This window comes from Pieris napi, chromosome 3 (assembly GCF_905475465.1).
Source record: "Pieris napi chromosome 3, ilPieNapi1.2, whole genome shotgun sequence".
In the NCBI taxonomy this organism is placed as follows: Eukaryota; Metazoa; Arthropoda; class Insecta; order Lepidoptera; family Pieridae; genus Pieris; species Pieris napi.
In genome coordinates this window covers 12,285,531-12,306,975 of record NC_062236.1, presented here as the reverse complement: position 1 = coordinate 12,306,975, position 21,445 = coordinate 12,285,531, and the positions used below count along the sequence as shown (strand labels likewise).

General features: G+C 33.8%; 1 protein-coding gene across 1 annotated transcript in view; it reads right to left on the bottom strand.

Moving 5' to 3' along the window:
- Positions 1-21,445, bottom strand: part of LOC125063522 — a 63,433-nt gene that overhangs the window by 37,409 nt on the left and 4,579 nt on the right. The window contains exon 2 of the mRNA XM_047670007.1: positions 13,262-13,446. Within this exon, the coding sequence (XP_047525963.1) occupies positions 13,262-13,446 (185 nt within the window). The remainder of the gene's footprint in view (positions 1-13,261; positions 13,447-21,445) is intronic.

The window sequence follows — 21,445 nt, the reverse complement described above, 5'->3', positions numbered from 1 at the left end:
GCCTGTTATTTATTTCCAACACACAAAAATACAGTATTTACAATATTCTTAACCTACATAGTAATAAAAATAAAAATTAATAAATAGGTTTTTTAAAAAAAGTTTGCTCTCTTTGGCAGTTATTTTTAAGGCTGACTCCCTTTTTTTGTAGAACGTGGGGCAGACTGGAGGCTCACCTGATGTTAAGTGATACCCACATGGACATTCTCACTGCCAACGGGCCCGCGGATGCGTTGCCAGGCTTTTAAGAATTGATACTCTCTCTTCTTGAAGGAAGGAAGGTCCAATTGGTTCGGAAACACTTCAGTGCATTTCCTCGCTGTATTGCGATACTTATTTAGCGAGGAGAGCTCTGGAGTCACCGGTACCATCTACCAGGCGCCAACTTAAATCTTTAATTAGTGCCAGTGCACTTGAACCCCACGCCCCAAGAGTCTCTACATAATAATAATTGTCTGATAAATGGGTATTAATGTTTGACGTCCCGTTACCCCCTAATTGGCCCCAAGCACTTCATTATTGTATTACCTGCATAAGCAAATCTAATTTACGATACTATTTTGTTGGAAACCGAAACTAGGACCATATTTGATGTCAAATGAACTGCACATATATTTATTATCTTTAAAGACCAATTTTTAAAGGTTTTATTATTTTTAAAGACCAATTTTCTTAATATTTTTTCTCACACACACCAATATTTAAATTAATTGGTTTATAGTTTTTTTATATACTTCCTGACCTTTAGTTAATTTATTTCTACCTTCAATTATCATCTATTCAAATGTATCTCCTTCAAGAAAAGTGCGTACCATTAAGAGGCCGGCAATTCATTTGCGAGCCCTCTGGCAATGTATCTATGGACGGCGTATTAACATCAGATGAGTCTGATACAACTCCTGATCCACCAGCCTAAAATAGGGCATCGGAAACTGGACCTTAACATAGAGCAATAAAGACGGTATTATAATACAAAATAAGTAGATAACACAATAGCTAAGGCACTCCGGTAAAATAAACCAAGCGCTTGACGCGGGCACGACGCGACGCCTTTGTGTAGGTACTTGTATTTCCAGAAATCTATTGGAATTGCTACAAATTATACTGAAGCCGTATAAAGCCTCCATATCTGCGAAGAAGCCTTAACGGTTGGACTATACAGGCTGTTTTAAAAGGAAATTTAGATACTTGTAGACAGGAATAGGACTTCAGTTAGGTTTTCTCCGTTAAATATAGAAAACTTCCATTACCACTATTAATGAAATAAAAATAAATCTGGGCCCCAGATTTCTATATATTTTTCATGATTATTTGTGAATCTAATAGGCAAGTAGGTGATCAGCCTCCTGTGCCTGATACACGCCGACTTTTTGGGTCTAAAGCAAGCCGGTTTCCTTCACCGTTCGAGCGAATATTAAATGCGTACATAGAAAGATTGTCCATTGGTGTACAGCTGGGAATCGAACCTACAACCTCAGGGATCACTCTGAAGCCACTTGGCCAACAATGTGTAAGCTTTAAGAGCTGATAACAAGTGACAATACAGTTTTGTAAAAACTAATAATAATTGAACACGCTGTATAACTAAACAGTCTATAGGTGAATGACCTTTTGTAGTAACAAACCTATATGCCCTTCTGTGCGATTTCGCGGAAAATTTAAATCAATTTCATAATATTGTATATACACATTTCCTTGTGTTACGAAATAAGCGATAAAACCTATTGCATACGAATACTACGTTGTTGGAATGGAATATATTCTTTTTTTCCAAGATTTATTCTAAAAATAGCAAAATTTCACAAATTTTAGTTTAATTGACTTTCCACAACAATCAAAAGGTTTAGCAAAAGCTTTAATACAATCAGAACAAACAAACAGAAGTATCTGTTTAAAATTGGAATAAAAAGGAAAAAGAAAATCAAACTATGCTAAAAATAATACATGACACTAAAAATTTACTTTTCCCAGAATAATTAAACGCACGTAATTCTAGATACACTTTATTGCTATAACGTGATTTTTCAATGACAACCTGCGCTGAAAGTTTTCCATTACTACATTGATATCATCAAACGAGTGGAGCTAATTTTGTACAGTGAAGAAAAATACAGTAATAAAACTTCTTACAGACTTTGAACGAGCTGTGTCATCCAACAACACGCACTTTTCCCGAATGAATTATATCTACGAACTTATTTTAATATCAAGAATTCTGGTATGCAATTCGGAGATATTAAGAAAAATATTTGTAGTACCGAATTTATAACATTACAGATTGATAGTATACAGTGATAGATAGTAACATTATCATACCAAGGTTTAAAATCAGCAGTATTTTCCAAAATCCGTCTGCAAAAAACTCCTAGTTCAGAACCACACAAAATTAAAAAAAAACATTGTTAAGTGATATTTGATACTCAATCCGCATTTTAAGCAAAAAATTAGTACTAAAATTGGAAGTGTAATATTTTATTTTGTTTTTAACATTTATGTTTACGTATTTAATAATAGATAGCTTGTAACATATACTGTAGATACAGATAGATGACGTGTCTGTAATAAATAAATTAGCTTGAATTGTCCTTCGGGTGAATTCCGTTGGGGTAATGTTACGCCCCTATAAGGGTGGTCAATGAACGGAAAGTAGTAGGTATCCGTACAAACTGAATTTTTTTAAACTCCTAATTGCTTGAGACACGATAAGGGCAGTAATTAGATATTGGACGGAATTGAAGAGGGTCCCTTGACAAGACATTTAAGGAAATCTTACTTCTGTAACACTCAATTGTTTTGAGCAAGTACAACACAGTTTTGCCAATGAGATTTTTGGCAGGTAGCGTACAAAAAAAAGCCAAGGCAAAATTTTATAAAATGGCTAGGTCAGAGAACACGTTCTTTACAATTCTTCATGATCGTAGAACAATGTCGGATTTGGAAAAAAACAATAATCAACTTTTTATCATATTTGGATACTATTTTGACTAAATATTACGGCTACATTAAAAAAAATCCATCTGTTTTAAAATTTCAAATATATTATATATTTTGAAAATGGCACTCAAAGATTAACAGTTAAATCTATAAAAGGTTGTTTTTAATATATATACGTATAGGTAATTTCTGGAATTAATACGATTGATTTAAGATAAGACACTTTTTGAGAACATAGTTACGTAGAGGCCCAATTTTTATCATCTCCCAGTGTGTTACGATGAAAAATTTAATTATTTGTCATTATTGTTCTTAATTAGCGTTACAATTAAAGAAATAAAAACATAGTGGTATAGGATTTCACTGTGTAGTCCTTTTCTCATCTCTCTCTTTCTATTTTTTCTTCTTTAGATATTTTATGACTTAATATATTACTAAAATTACCTATACCAGCGACTTTCTGATAATATTTGAACACGAAGAACTACATTTCTACGCTACTTTGACGCCTAGGACGTTCAGTCAAATTATAACACGGTTTTTTTATAACGCATTTTCATATTACGCGATTTCAGTCCTGTTATACTGTATACACGGGTATTCCTATATAACGCGGGGATTAGACACTTTATTTTTCTGTATTGTGACTTTTAAAATGATTTGTACGTACTTATTTCGTTCATAACAAAGTTTTTTCTTAATATTTAAATCCCCTTTAACGAGAAACGTTAAACATGAATCATTTGTACATAACGCGTAATATGGATTCATACAAGCGCGTTATGCTAGGATACTCCTACAACGCATTTCTAATAACGCAGAACCAATCTACCGTGTTGTAGGAGGGATTACTTATTTACTAATGGACACATTAGTAAATTAAGTCTTATAATAGTTATTCCCAAAGGGCGCGAAGCATACAAAACGTTTTCAAATTATAGTTTGACCTTTCAATCACCTAGACAAGTATATTTTAAACCGCTACGTTAAAATTCGTTTAGCGCAGACAAACTTTATGACCTTCAAATGTCCTATTTGTTATGTATTTGAATCTTCTCATTAGTATGCTAACAGAATATGTTATTTATCTGTGATTATTTAAGAATCAATGGAAGCAGCCGAAATAAATTCCTTTAAATAAATGAAATCTTAAACAGTGTGCTACTCTCGTCCCTGAGGTCGTAGGTTCGATCCCCGGCTGTGCACCAATCGACTTTCTTTCTATGTGCGCATTTAACATTTGCTCGAACGGTGAAGGAAAACATCGTGAGGAAACGTCTTAGACCCAAACAGTCGACGGTGTGAGTCAGGCACTGGAGGCTTTCCTACTGCCTATTAGATTTAAAAATGATCATAAAACAGATTCAGAAATCTGAGGCCAAGACCTGAAGAGATTTATTTTTAAATAAATAAATCCTACATTTTGCCTTGTATTATAATTATATACGTATTAAAGGATAATTTATAAATGGAGCGTGAAGATCATGTGAGGCTGTTTTTTGTAGCGATTTCGTAAAACGAAAAGGTCCCATGTGTTCGAAGGTTTCCTAAGCCAGATTATTATCTAAAGGTTTACTTTACGGAATTCGATCATCCACACCGGTTCACGGACGGAGGAGCTATGCCCATTATTAATTAAAAGCCTTTATTTCAGACAAGTTCCTTTTTCCCATTCCATTCCGATAAAAGCCTTCTCCAGATCCTTCCATCCCTCAATCTTGACCAAACCTTTCCTGCACTTTTATTTCATCTTGCCATCTCTTGTATTTGTTTTCCTCCACTTCTCAGATACGAAGAATACTTCGAATTTATAACATCGTTGATTTTTTAAAGCCAAATAATAATTCTATGAAATGGCCGCTGACGTTCAAAAGGCTGTGTTAATGCACGATCCACGAATTATGACATCACAGCGTTATTTGTCGTGATTTTTCTGTAATTCTTATTTATTTATTCCTCATTTCAATTTTTATAGCAACCTAATACAATAGAAAACTATCATATAGTAAACTAAACACAATATAAACAAGTAAAAAAAGTGTGTGTGTCAGCTACGACGCACGATTGGAGTTTACTCCTTACGAACGATAATTATGATATATATCGAATAGAAAAAATAGAAATGGGTCGTAATAATTTAATATAAGTATTATAAAATATTATATAAATATAAAATATATTTAATCAATTAATTAAAAATAATAAAAACACTAAATAAAAGATCTAGCTGTTCGTATTTAAAATGTATATTATTCATAAATGTAAACGATAAGCTTACCAATTAACCGCATCCATGTGTTTTTTGGATCAAAACATTAAAACTTGATGGTTAGGTTGCTGTTTATGTACGTTGTATATAAATGTATACAATAAATGCTACTATATGCATTTATTATACAGCATGCATACCCTGTACTCGGCAGCAGTATACAAGTTGTGGCAGAACTTCGTAATACGTAATACGCACACATTCAACTCTCAGACTGGAGGTAGTGAACTATACAGTGAGACTACGTCCAGTCCAGTATAGCGTAAAGAGGAGACCCCGAGAATGAGATACGCTGTGTAATGTATTCCATCTCATTCTTTTACATGTTATTATAAATAATGCAATTCTTGTGAATTCAGCCAGTGTGCAACTAAATATATCCGATATTTAGGGTGCGCAAGACACGCGTAAATGGTGCTTCTCTTGGTAAATTTGTACGCGCCCGTGGCACTGTAATCAATTCTGCTCAAGCAGGCACCTTTTAACTTTTCCCTTGGCTATTTAGTTCCGGAATTCCTCGCAAACAAGTTTTAAGGGAAAAAAGAAAATGGGACAAGGTTAGTACTTATTAATTATAAACGGAAGTAGCTGACCTTATCTTTATGGCAGCTACTGTTATTAAATGAACGTTAAAATAATTTGACTTGTTTTCCGACAGTTTACACGTAGCAACAAAATGGACGCGCAAAAATTTGTTAATAGATTTGTTGATAGATTGTTTGTTTGTCTAATAGATTTGTTTCTTTTTAGTGCTAAATATGAGGTTGTTGATATTTTCCACCTCACCAAAGAGGATGTGAGGAAATATTTGAAGCGGCGGGAAGAATTTGACTTTGTTTAGCAGTTAGCATTTTTTTTTGTCGTTTGTTTAATGTAATTTTCATTTATTTTTCTGATTCATATATATTGTTAATCTCTGTAATCTGTTTTGGCTTTGTATATTTAAGTGTTTTGTTTTATAATATGTATGTTAGCTGTAAGATTACTAATAAATAAATAAGTAGCGCAATATGAGGGTTTTTGAACTTTTGTTTTGATTTTTTTTTAACATTATTAAGTTTCTAGTAATTTCCTGAAACGCCGTACGCTGGTTCGTTAGTCTCTGAGTCAGCCATTGCTAAACCAGTTAACGTGAGGCCAAATTAGGTAACAGCTGTTCTAACTTAGATTACAACTTATATGGAATGGAATTCTGTTTACTAAAAATAACTTTTACACAAGTTTTTATTATGTAATTTGTTTTAAGACCCTTGGATGTAGTAAGCAAAGAGAATATAAGTTAAATACATACACGTATTTCATCATATTCTTCAACGACTTTTTCCTGTTCTCAGACCTAAGACCAAATACTATCAAATCATTATAAAAAAGGTATCGAAAAATTGTATGACCGCTATAATCGTTGTATCGCTCACGAAGGCTTTTGAATAATCAAATCGAATTCTATAAAAAACCCACATTTTTTTTATGATACAGGAGGCCGACGGGCAGGAGGCTCATCTGATGTTAAGTGATACCGCCGCCCATGGACACTCGCACTGCCAGAAGGCTCACAAGCGCGCTGCCGGCCTCTTAAGAATTTGTACGCTCTTTTCTTGAAGGACCCTAAGTCGAATTGGTTTGGAAATAGTTCAGTGGGCAGCTGGTTCCACATAGTGATGGTGCGTGGCAGAATTTGCCTTAAGAATCGCTCAGTTGTGTAACGAATATATATACAATAAAGAAAAATATATAAATCTCATGTATATTGGCTGGAATCACGTTACATGGAATAATCATGTGAAAAATCTATTCGAATAAATTCATTCGGCGTTTGACAAATGTATTCTAAGTGTAATACCAACAACGATTTTATTATTTTCCATATTAAGTCATTTGTCATAAAATGACAATAGACAATAACTTATATTTAAAAGTATTCACTATTATGTAATCTTACTATTTTATGACCACACATTTACATTCTAATTATATTTTGCAAAACTTCTTCTTTGAAGGACTTCTGCTCCCGTCATATATTGATTTTGACATAGTCATAGTTCTCATTTTCGATATGTAAATGGGCAGGAGACTCACCTGATGTTAAGTGAATTGTCGACAGATGTATGTACATACAAAAAATAGTGATACTAGAACAGAACATACGCACAATGTTGATACTCGGAACAAACACAGGCTGCAATTTCCCCGTACTAGACTATCTAAAGTTAGTAATTCTTTTTTGGGAAAAGGGATACTCTTCTTCAATAAAATCCCAGAGGCTCTTTTATCTCTGCCTTTTAATAAATTTGAGAAATGTATTAAAGAAAAGCTGTGTAAAAAACCTTACTATAAAGTTAACGATTATCTAATTGATAAAAGGGCCTGGGACTAGTGCTAGACAGGCTACTTCTAATTAATTTGCGATATTTGTTTTAAAATAAGTGTTGTTTGATGATTTGCTATTTTAAAAGTACCGAGAGTTTTTTACGCCGGCTTTTTCTCTCGGCCTTCACTGCGGCCACTCTGTCTTCTTTGCCGATGAGTAGGTATTAATCATTTAATGACGTGGAATAAGTGATACCTGTATCTTATGTTCCATAATAAACATTTTTTTTGACGAAATCTCGTTGTAGGCCTGAAGGACCTTTACAGCTCAGGTCGTGCTGTGAGCAGCCGAAATGGGAGCAATTTTCCCGCGACTAGCGCAGAATGCCTCGTTCAGAACACGCAGGGTAGCATGTGCAAGAGGACACCCAGAGGGGGATTCTCCACCGCCATAGCGTCTAGTACCCTGGGGTAGTTATCTAAGAATCTAAGATAAATACTCGTAGTTAAGAGTTATACTCGTAGAATCAACAAAGAATCAAATCGAATAACAAAATATTTGACATTAACATTTTTAAATTTCCGGGTTTCGACCAAATAAAGATGTATGACGTGATAATCTGTGCGATTGGATTTTAATAATCCGTGACTAAAATATATTAATTTAACTATCTGTCTTTGTAATCTTATTTTAAATAATAGATATTTGGCAATTACAAAAGATCTAAATTAAACATAATTAAAATCTTTTTAGTGACGTCTATCGTAATTCCAGGTAATGCATACCTATTTATACAACTATGACATAGCAACTATATTTATACTGTATGTAGTTATGGCAGACCAATTAACTAGTTACCATTTGCGTAGAACTTCTTACTATAATCATAAAATAAATAACTATTAACCATACATAGCAATGCGATAACATACTAATAACTATATATCTACAATAACATATAACATCTTGTGTTACTGGTCGCTTTTGATCGCACTCTTGAATGAACAGCGTTAGGCCTCGTTGCTTGATATCTCTCATCCTTGAAGTCGTAGGTTCGAACTTCGGCAGTGCACCAATGGATTTTCTGTGTGCGCATTTACCAGGCCATAGACACAACAAGTCGACGATTTATATCAGGCACAGCAGGCTGATCACTTACTTGCCTATTAGAAAGAGAAGTCTGCCTACCAGACTCGTAATCGTGCTTTGTTTCTCGTTCCACACATCAACACCAACTATGGGAGCGATCAAGTATTACGTCACGCAAGATTTGGAGATTATTGAACCATTTGGACATTCTCATAAACCAATTAATATGTACTAATTAATGTCACACATGACGTGTCCGATAACATTAAAAATCGATTTAAAAACAATCGCAGATTTATTATGAAAATCAATTATATCCGGTCTAATGATTCATTTCTGAACAATTGCAAACAAATTTATAGAAGAATATTATATTTCAATGAATATATGTACAACGGATCAAAAAGTTTGACAATACACAGTGAAATAATAAACACACAAAACTTGTTTGTCTGCTAGATTCGAGACCCGAGGACAATGTAAAAACGGAATTTCCTTTTTAAGCTACTGCATAGATATTATCGCGGGCTTTGAGCGCGGCGACCGAATCAAGAAAATAAAGACCTAACACAATATGATGACCTAATATAGGTGCGGCCAATACGAGTAAAAGCCGGACAGAACGCATACTGCGTCTCACTTCGGTCTGGCGTGATTGGTGATTTTGCGCACCTGTCAAAGATCGATGACAATGCAATAATCCGAAAAAAAAATAAAAGAAAATTAACTAAAAAATAAAAAATAAATAATAGTTAAAAAAAACTAAAAAACACGCTTTTAAAGCACATCCAACTAGCTGGGTTGCTCGATAGACGAAAAATATGGCACAGAGCGCCCCACGCTTTTTCACAATAATACCAGTATTTTTTGTTCATTACCATTTTCAGCCTAAATTAGGAATTATTTTTCACTTTTTAGTTTGATGTGCTTTAAAAGCGTGTTTTTTAGTTTTTTTTAACTATTATTTATTTTTTATTTTTTCGGATTATTGCATTGTCATCGATCTTTGACAGGTGCGCAAAATTTGAATAAAATCTGTCCGTTTAAAGTGGGTCAAAATCGAGTCCGAAGGATACATACATACAGGTGAAGCTAATATACTCGTAAAGCGTGTAATAATCATAAAATCAATAGTTAAATTGAAAGAAAGAGTTGGCAACGTTATCTTGGTGTTATATGTTATATTTTTGAAAATAAGCTACGTAAGATGTGGTCAAATGCATTATGTATATATATATATATATGTTACATAATTTTATTACAAAACGACCTTGAGGAGTATTACTAGTAAACTGTTTTAGCGGACATTTTCATAAAGAACAAACGTATTATACAATAATACGCCAATTACAGATTTATATAAATTATTATAATCATGCAAAATACAAAATATAAACCGTTCCAAATGTTAGAATTTAATAACAACTATTTATAAGTATTTTTTTACGTATCAAATTAATATGTATATGACGCAGGTAGAAGGTTCTAGACATCCGTTGGTTTTAATTGTTTTTAACATTATACGTCAATTCAGAGTTATATTAAGATTATATCATTTAAATAACTTGAAGAACTTTATTTCTCATTACAAAAAAAATATTATTTACACGAGAAACTTAATCTACTAGGATCATTCTGATATGTATCTTTACTGCCCTTTTGAATTGGTTAAACACAATATTACGAATTTTAGACGGTAATTGATTAAGTAATTGCACACCCTCATAGTTCTTCAAATAATTTGTACTTCGCTTTGGCAAGATAAGCAAACTCGCTCGAGTATTGCGTGTAGTAATGTGTTTGATTTTTTTGAATAAGCTACTATGGAGAGTTTTTTTTTAAATTAAGATACAGGTGCTATAAACATATCGTTTAATCGTCATAATTTTGGTTTCTGTGTAGATTTTATTAGTCTGTGTTAAAAAATTGTTTCTAAATAGTGCTTTTAATAATATATTTTGTAGTGTTTGTATGTTAAAAATTTTGTTTTAGCATGCTGTACTGCCTGTACTCCATATTTCAATTAGATATATGAAATGTGGCTTGACACAACAATTATAAATTAAAGACGTACAGATTGACCAAAATCTGCCTGTAAGTGATTTTAGTTTGGTAATTATGTGTGATATATATGAAAGTTCCACTTTAAATATAATAGAATATAAAACAAAAGACTTGCGATTCGTTGATTCGTAATTGGTCAATAGCATCTCTCGACCAAAACGCGTTGCTATTTTTTTTATAACAGGAGGCAAACGGGCAGGAGGCTCATCTGATGTTAAGTCATAATTGCCCATGGACACATTGCTAGAAGGCTCGCAAGTGCGTTGGCGTTTAAAGGATTGGTATTTTCTTGAAGGACCCTAAGTCGAATTGGTTCGGAAATACTTGAGTGGGCAGCGGAAAGAACTCCCGGTATATTCGGTTTGATCTTTGACAATTGATAGTTTTCTATAATAATACAGATATGTATGTACTTTTCTATATTGACAATTTTACGATCTAGCCTTGTTATTCAACACTTAAGATGATTATAACATATTTAATAGGTAATTCGTAAACATAAGGTTATTAAGGTTCTTATAACGTGTTAAGGAATTCACGTAAATCTTGCACAATGGGTTCGCCATTGTGGCAACTAGGTGAAGGCGGCAGCATAATAGTTGCGCCAGTCACGTACGCTGTCCTTACGATAAATTTAATATTAACAAATCCATAAGCGGAGTTAGTCTAATTAAATAAATAAATAATAGTTTAAAAAAACACGCTTTTAAAGCACATCAAACTAAAAAGTGAAAAATAATTCCTAATTTAGGCTGAAAAGGTAATGAACAAAAAATACTGGTTTAATTGTGAAAAAGCGTGGGTTGCTCGATAGACGAAAAATATGGCACAGAGCGTGTTTTAGTTTTTTAAACTATTATTTATTTTTTAGTTAATTTTTTTTTATTTGTTTCATTTTTTTTTCGGATTATTGCATTGTCATCGATCTTTGACAGGTGCGCAAAGTTTGAATTAAATCTGTCCGTTAAAAGTGGGTCAAAATCGAGTCCGAAGGAGTCGGTTACATACATACAGGTGAAGCTAATATAAAGCGTGTAAAAATAAATCATTGGCGCTACAACCTCTTTCAAGTCTTGGCCTCAGATTTCTCAATCTGTTTCATGATTATATAAATCTAATTGGCAAGTAGGTGATCAGCCTCCAATGCCTGACACACGCCGTCGACGTCGGTTTCCTCATGATGTTTTCCTTCACCGTTCGAGCAAATGTTAAATGCGCACATAGAAAGAAAGTCCATTGGTGCACAGCCGGGGATCGAGCCTACGACCTCAGGTATGAGAGTCGCACGCTGAAGCCACTAGGCCAACAGTGCTCTGTCTAATTAAGTCTATTTAAATGCGACTCTTAATTTGTGTTGTACGTTTGAACGCCTATAGTAAACTGCTTCAAAACTAATAAGTCCTGGTATTAATGACTTGGGGATTCGGAGAAGACGATATAACTCAATGTAACTTTCAACTTTAAATTTCACGTTGTTTTAGATATCTATGTAAACACAGTACATAAGAAAGCGGCAAAAGGTGGTTATATAACAGCAAATTGTAGTTATGTAAAGCCATCCGTATCCCGTATCACCTCGACGTCCGTCGACAACTGAGCGTTTTGAAGGCAGTTTTTGCCGCGCACCAGAGCAGTGTTGACCTAGTGGCTTCAGCATGCCACTCTCATCCCTGTGGTCGTAGGTTCGATCTCCGGCTGTGCACCAATAGACTTTCTTTCTATGTGCGCATTTTATCATTCGCCTAGTCATCACCTACTTGCCTATTAGATTGACAAATGATCATGAAACGGATACAGAAATATGAGGCCCAGTCCAAAACAGATTGTAGCGCCCTTAACTTAATTTGCCGCGCATCACCACCATGTGGAACCAGGTGCACACTGAAGTGTTTCCGAACCAATTCGACAAAGGGTCCTTCAAGAAAAGAGCGTACCAATTCTTAAAAGGCCGGCAACGCACTCGCTAGCATTTTGGCATTGAGTGTCCATGGTGGTTTCATTTAACTTCAGATTAAAAATTGTTTGCTAATACTTTTAAATAGAACTTTAACAGATATATAAGTACTACATTATATCATATACCTACATAAGTGATCGTTGCGTACTTTACAGTAATGGTATGGGCCGGACGACTCTACGTCCATAGGTCCCATTTGGGTACACCACTAAAAGCTTATTAAAGTAATTTTTGACTAAAACTGTCGATGACGTTACAAAGAAACAATCAAACGTTGGCAAATCGCCACCGAGGAAGCGTTCAAACACTTTTATACTGAAGAAGTATTGTACATTTAAATTACCTTCTTTAAAATAAATGTTTCTAAACAATTTGTGTATTGTTAAAGCATTTTCATTTACAATTAAAGAGTTTTGTATTTGTAAAATTTCGGGATTAGATGCAATTGATTTTTTTAAAATAGGCAAATTATGTAAGTAATTAAGTTAAATCGTAAGACTAAACATTCAGCTTCACTAACGAAGTTTAGGTCACGTGCTTGAAGTACTATAATACATAACTCTAACTGATAACCATTATATATATTTATATATTGATATTTAAAATTCCATATCGTATGTTTAATAAAAAATGCACAAACCTTAACATCTATTAGCCGCACAGTAAATGCCGCTGCATCGGGAGCAGTCAGTTGCAACTGACAGGACGCATTTGAAGGGGGAGTGGGCGGGCGGATAAGCGTTAGCGCCAGCGCTGCGCCCGCGCCACTGTTACCACCCAATTCCACCTCTTTTACGCGCCCGCATAGCAGACTTGACGAGTGCACTGTGGAATAAAATGGTCTAATATAGAACACGCTTCTCAATATATAAAAAAAGGTGAGAGTGAGACGAAGATATGTATGTGTTCCTCCTTCCTTTTTACTTCTTTTGTTTTTTGGTTTGCTTGGGTACCTACAGACATACAGGTGTCTGCTAAATATATTTTATGTCAAATATATTAGCAGTAATTAGAGTAATGTCACAGATATTATATATCCATTAAGTAATTTAAATTAATCGCAATATATTAAACGCAAAACTCGAAAACGGCTGGACCAATTCTAGGATTTAGAACTCTGAAGAAGACTTTTATTTCGAGGAAAATTTGCAATAAAACCAGTTTTTATTCCAGTAAAGCGAACAGTCTCTAATGGGTAAGCAAAATATTCCATATGTTGGTTTGTTCCTCCTAAAAAGGAAGCTAGTTATTAACAAACATTTATAATGATATTATCAATACCTATATCGAGCGAGCGAGGGACTATCTTAAATGTGCAGTATTCACGTAAACCGATAACAATTTGTGTAGGTAATAAATAAATGAGTGGTCAATTTTTTAGATCTGGCCTCAGTTTTCTGTATTTGTTTCATTATCATTTGTCAATCTTATAGGCAAGTAGGTGATCACATGTGAATGACAAACGCCGTCGACTTTTTGTATCTACGTGTTTGTATCCTTTACTATTCGAGCGAATGTTAAATGAACATAGAAAGACAGTTAATTGTTGCATGGGGGAACCTACGATCTCAGTGATAATTAAATAACGTATATGATATGTACGATACAAATAATATAAGAACTGACCAATTCATATGACTAATAATGTAAAATGTAAAATTCCTTTAAAGACAATTTTGCGCGCCATTGTGTGTGGCAGAATATGCGAACTTACGATTGTGCCACCTTACACATTTTTGTACCATATTCTTGCAATAAATTATTATTATTAAGAGACGCACAAAGCCTGGGCCAACACTGTTGCTTTTGTAGATAAATTCTGAACTCAATAATGAAACTTTCATTGACTAATCCTTTATAAACATGGGGGCGATTACTCGTATTTATCGAATACCAGTTTGAAATCTACCTCATTATACGGGTTCTATAAATAGCAACGCTAGAACAGAAAGTTGCACGTAACAGCCGGTATAAACCACGGATTATATTAGTTAATCCATAAAAGTATGCAACGCAACAGGTACTTATTTGAATTTGTCTCGTGTTTATAGCAAATTTCTGCATAATAAAATCCCTTAACGAAGGCGACATTTCAGAGTCTGTTTCATGATCATTTTAATTAAGCAAGGCTCTGTGCTTCATGTTGATTTCTGGAGAATCAGACTGGCGAATGCAAAATTCCGTATGTCCGTTTTGGACATAATAATAATAAATCCTTTATTTCGAATCTTAGTATATTTGTTCTTCTTCTTGAAGTGCCTCTCTACTACTGGAGGTTGGCGGTCAGCTCGTCATACTCCTTCTTATTTTTCGACAAGCGCATCAGCTGTTCTACGCTGGCCACTCCCGTCCATTCTCTAATATTGCGGAGCCACGACTTCCTCCTTCTGCCAGTGCGTCTTTTTCCCTCGACCTTGCCCATCATGATTACTTGAAGAAGTCGGTACCGTTCGTGTCGAAACACATGTGCATTTGTTGGTTGTTTCAAATTTCTCTTCCCATGTCTTTCTTTCCCTCCATTAGCTTCCTGCTAACGCTATTTCTTCTTCTTCCCCATGGTCTATCCCATATAGTTTAAGGTCTTAATGGTCTTTAAAGTCCATTTTATCTGTGCATCTTGCTATATGCCCCGCTCTTTACCACTTCTGTTTTAGGGCGTAATGTATATATAACTTATGTTTTTCATCTCATTTTTAGCACGCTTCTTAAACAGTTTTGTGTCATTCAACTAGATAATTCACGACTTTGAATCTTGCCCTAAGTTGGTTACGAAGTTTACACACTCCGACCTAACTTTATTTCTTTATTCTTTCTTTTTTTATCGATAATACGATAATAATCATGACGACTGTCTACGAACGATTACACTATTCAAACATAACTTTGTAAGTTACTATCAAAACACGTCCAAAATATACTAAACCATCAAGTCCCCTTTTCTCTGTTCATTTACGAACTTCTATTTAAATAGTGGAATAACATTATATAACTGTTAAGATATTTAAAAACGAAACCTATTTTAATACAAGAAAATATATTTTTTACTAAATATTGATAGAACATATGTAAGTTACAGCATTTTTAGTTAAACTGTGCTTGATGATAAATTTTATTACTTTAAAGATTTGTATTTTTCAATTACTAAATTAATAACATCTCAAAACACTCGTATATCGAGATACCACTGTACATTTATCTGGCCTTAGAAAAGATTTTGTTACATCATGTTACCAACCAAGAATCAATTTTGCCAATAGTGTCAATCGAGTTGTTTACGAATAAAATCCGTTTGATCATTTGGTGATATCATATCTATTCTTAGGCTTAATTGCTACTGATTTGGAATTGTGCGAGACATGGGCGTCAAAACTGGAATGATTTTCCGTTTGACGCCCACAATAGGTTCGTAATTTGATCATAGTTTTATTTTTCATTGTACTAACATATTGATTGAGCTTGGGCGCCCACTAAAGCGCAGCATACAAACTTAGAGATCTGTCAAAGATCGATGGAAGGATGTCTGATAGTGAAGGAAACAATAGACAAAATAGAAAGAATACATCTTTAAGAAGAACAACAGCTAAGCTAAAATAACCTAAAGTGGAAATGGGCGGAGTACATGGGAAGAGGAACAGAAATGTGGAGCAAAAATTACTAAACTGATGCCCAAGGTAGAATAAACGAAACAGAGGAAGGCAACTTAGAAGGTGGATAGACCTAATTAAGGAAACATCAGGTGGTACATGGCAGAGAGTGGCACAGTGTTGAGAGGAATGGCGGGATTTGGAGGTCTTTGCTAAAAATGGGCAATCACATACCTAAAAGGAGATTGAAATATACATGTGTTTAAATGTAACAGTATCTGAATTAAAAGGCTATTATTAAAATTTAAATAAAATAAATTAAAATTTCTATGTCAACTTATAAAGTATAGGATAACATTAAGAGACTAACTGTAATATTAACCAAGAAAGCGTCTACAACGGTATATCTGATAAAATGCAGCCATTCTGAATTTTATCAGTGTGCCTGGATCTGCTACACTCGCATACAGCACTCGTAAACACAAAGATTAAAAATAACTCTTGTTAAATGGCCTGATTGGACCCTTATTAAAAAGAATCTCATGTTTATTTGTGACACGATAATGATCAAAACATTGAATAACTTTTTTAGCTGAAATACAGATTTTAATATATTCTATAGTTATGGGTTAATAATTATGTTTAGAAATAATAAACGGCTCAAATATAAGAGTCCTTCCTCCAACTTAAATTTTTTCCCTTTGGAGTAGAGACTCTTGGGCCGTGGGGTTCAAGTGCACAGGCGCTAATTAAAGATTTAAGTTGGCGCCTGGTAGATAGAGAGACCTCAGAGCTGGTGCTTTCCTCGCTCAACGAATAAGTATCGCAATACAGCGAGTAAATGCTGCCAGCGTTAAAGGTACACTGCCACGGAACAAAACTTTTAAATTTTTAAATTTAATTGTCTTTATTATTACTATGAAGGTTAAGAAAATTGTAAATACCGTATATTTGATTGTTATGATTACTAATCAACATTTTAAAAAAAATTTAGGAATGCAATTATGTGATATGTGTAGGAGGTATTTGCTAACGCGGCTAATAAATGAACTACCCGGTCAGTTATTAGATAGCCTAACAAGTTGAAGAACTATATTTATACGCATTTTTCGCTTTTGTACAAACCACAGTGGTTTTTAACTGTAATCATGATTAAGATTATATTATTCTGTTATAATTTTTTTATTAATAGATCCATATTGCGTGTTATTGTATAATTACTATTGCAAATGAATCATCGGATCCCCTCACATGGAAACGACGCATCTTAAATATTTATAAAGCTATTTAAAGCAGACAAACGTAGTCACGTGCAGTCGACGGTTGGTCTTTTGTTTGTTTGGGTGAGTATAATGGGCGGATTCACTGAAGGTTCATGTAATTTAGCAGGAGATATAGCGATTTTTTTTATCATCAAGCGGATTCACTGGAGCGCAAACTTAGGGTCTAACTCCAGGTATAAACAGTTGTGGTAAGGTGGGATAGGCCGCCAATCAAAGTTAAGTGGAGTGACGGAGAGTTTCTTGCCCGCTCTCCGCACTTGACTTGCGAACTGGTAGTCAATGTAAATTAAGAATCAATTCAACATCTTTTCTGGTGACGTTCATAAGTGTACTTGTTTACCTATATGAATAAAGTTATTTTGAGTTTGAGTTTAAGTGTAATTTTGAGATACGGGAGTTACATAGCGAATTTATTGGGTATACCAAGTATACACTATAATATATATAAATAGAGACATATATGGCTAAATTTTTAAATATATACTGGATGTTATACTTGTAATAAGGCCATAAAATTCGATTCATATATTGTTTTGTCGTTCAATGATTTACGTTGTCGTAAATTACACACATTATCTCTAACATGTGAACGATCGGTTTTGCCGATTATATATTATATTGACTTCCCGTCTAATTCACAAAGAACGTTTAAAAATTACTGAGTCTGTTAAACACGCCTTTTATATGAAGACCATCCAAGAGATTTTTCTGGGCTCCCTTTATTTCTATTCTCGCTAGGAATCTACTTGGCAAAAGTTTCCATATTAGCAGAGCAGATATTACTTATTTGTGAAAAGTAGAATTCTAATCATTGTTTAAATCGACAGCTCATTGGTCTAGTGGTTAGTACCCCTGACTGCGAATCCATGGGTCCGTTGCCTAGTACCCATAACACAAGCTTCACCAGCTTAGCATGGGACTAGGTCAATTGGTGTGAATTGTCCAATCAAAAAAAAAATCTTTCTATTATTGTTTTCTTTAATATGTAATAGGAGGCAAAGAATAGGTACGGTCTATTTTTTAAGGACCTTAAGTCGAATTGGTTCTGTAATACATCAATTATATTATTGGTTAATTTTTATTATTATTAGCCTATTTGTGGCCAGATACAATGACGATACGAAAACAAAGACTCAAAAGAATAAAGAGGCGAAAGATCCTCCGGTCTCGTGTGATATGATAAAATTGCGGCCGGCGTGCGAAACAAGTCTGGAGACAGAAGGAGATAGAAAATTCTGGATATTTTATTGGAACCTTCGGAGGCTTTTACCCTTGTAGATGTAAATATATATGTAGATTTTTTAAAGCACTAAGCAGTGTACCTATTTAGTTTATTGCAATTATTAATGAGTTTAATAACTGTGATAAAGCTTCATCAAGTTCCTAAAGAGAAGAAGATATAAATCCATACGCGCAATTAATCTTAGTGACGTAGTTAATGTAATTATCTAGTAAGTACAATGTACACACGTATTGCATATAAATTTATAATATAATTAAATAAACGTTGTGTTGTCTGCACGTGAATGTTACTCACCTTATAATCTAGATTTAACAATGTAAAGAATTAAAACGGCCATACAGTTGAATGTTTATATGAAAAATGTTATCAATGACTTATGTGAACTATTTTTTTATTGCATTAATAATATTTGAGACGTCCTTGCAAAAATCGGATTATAATGAAATATTAATCGGCGTTATCGCTTTCGAGCGATCTCTTCCCGGCATTCTTGTAAAGAATTAAATAATGAGTATTTGCTGCCTTTGGAGTAGAGTCTCTTGGGCCGTGGGGTTCAAGTGCATAGGCGCTAATTACAGATTTAGGTTGGCGCCTAGTAGATCTTACCGGTGACCCCAGAGCTGCTGCTTTCCTCGCTAAATAAGTATCACAATACAGTGAGGAAATGCTGCCAGCGTTAAAGGTACACTGCCACAGGGACCAATTAGTTTAAATTTGTTTAAATTTTTAATTATTTATACATATTATACAATTGTAAATACTGTATATTTGATTGTTATGTTTAGGTTTTAATAAACGATTATGTGGATTGAACAAGAACAATATAAATATAAACAACTAAACAATGTTATAAGCACAGACTCGGTAGGTACTATAGTAAGGTTTTATGTCAAGATTTTATCCAAGGATATTAAAAATAAAAGAAATAAAATTATTCATGACAAAACATGGTTGTGACAAAATTGATCTAACATTAGTCTCCACACTAGAGAGCCACTGTATTGTGGGTAACTAACTAGATTACAATTATTCCCTGGAGGATGTTTAAAACATTTTTTTAAGAGATAGTAGTCTTAGTGTTACATCTATCAAACAAGTCGTATAAGACCTTATGTTTGCGTGAATGTATGAGTGTGTGTGCGTATGTATTTCAGAGTGTACCTGAGAATTGTTTTAAGCGTAAATTGTAGCATTGAGAGAACTACATCGAAACAGCGTGTTGTTCCCACGAGAATGTAAATGCGTGCTCCTATTTCACCATGCTTCCCGGTGATAGAGGAAAAATCTTTGTTTTTAATTTATTTTATTATTTTTTATTACTTAAGATGTCATGTGGAACATGGTGTAATGGTTGCAGCTCCTTGCAAACGTTGTGTAAAACAAAAAACTTGGCGATTAAAAAAAGTGGCGGAGAGTTTATTGCCTGTTCTTCTCTTCCGTTCTACGCCATTGATTTTAGAACTGGCAGTAAATGTAAAATTAGAAGCTTTTTATATATATGTATTTTCTTTTTTTTGACGTTCATAAGTGTACATTGTGTTACCTCTATTGATTATGATTTTGACTTTGACTTTGATTGCAAAAACGTCTGGAATCTTCGTTATTTGAAATTAGGGATTCCCATAAAGAACGAAGCGTATCTTTTACCGACTCGGGTGATGCTACTGTCCCTTTATTACAGATTCTGTATAAACGTTTTACGACGGATTGTATTGTCAACACGCAGGTATTTTCTTCAATCAAATTTAATGGCAACGATAAATTACATTAACTATTCGGTAAATTTTATAAAAATCTTCGTGTATGATAATATTCTTTATTAATAACCTTCAGAAATTTTAATGGTACCAAATATATTTTTGATAAAAAAATAGCGAGAAAAGATATTCATTTGACTTATTACAAAAAAATACTAATTAAAATACTTTCTAAGTTGAACTGTTTTGTTGCGTTAAATTTTTTATTAATTAAAATTTGATAGTAGTTTTAGGTAGAATGTAAGGTATTATAATTATTGTTTGGGATATACGCTGTAAATTAATTAATAAATAATAAAACATATTTATATAATTACGAAAAATACTGTATATTTAAGAAATGATAACTAAACAAAAACTGCAGCAAATTGCAAAATATTTCCACTGACATTGACAATGAATGATCGCCGAGTTGTAGAGGTCAAATGAAAACCTTAACGCACGCTGCAATAGGAAATATAAATTGATGCATATATTTTCAAATAATATAAAAACATCCCAATGAACTAGACAAAATCAACTTGCAATAGGCGTGACCCATAAATTTGTATCGACATGGTCACGTGACGAAGCGTAAGGTATTGTAATTGGAAGAGGTCTAGAATTCTTTGTCTTCTTTTGTTTTTGGCTGAAATTCCTAAGTACAAAAGACCTTAGACCTTTAAACCCGTTAATATCCGAGTATAACACTACATTGCTGATACGGGTAAATTCCTAAACCAGTACCTCAATAAGATTTAGCCTTTTGGTGGGATATAGTCCCCGTGTAAAGAGTAAATCACATTTCCAGCTTGAATATAAAAGTGCCTACAAGATTTAATATGTTTGTCAAGTGTCATTAAATTTATAAATAATAGCCACTTACGTAGTTTTTATTATTTATATAGAAACAGAAGGTTCTATACATATTTTAACAATTTAAGTCTGTCTCTGTTGTGTTTTCGTCAATATTTTTAT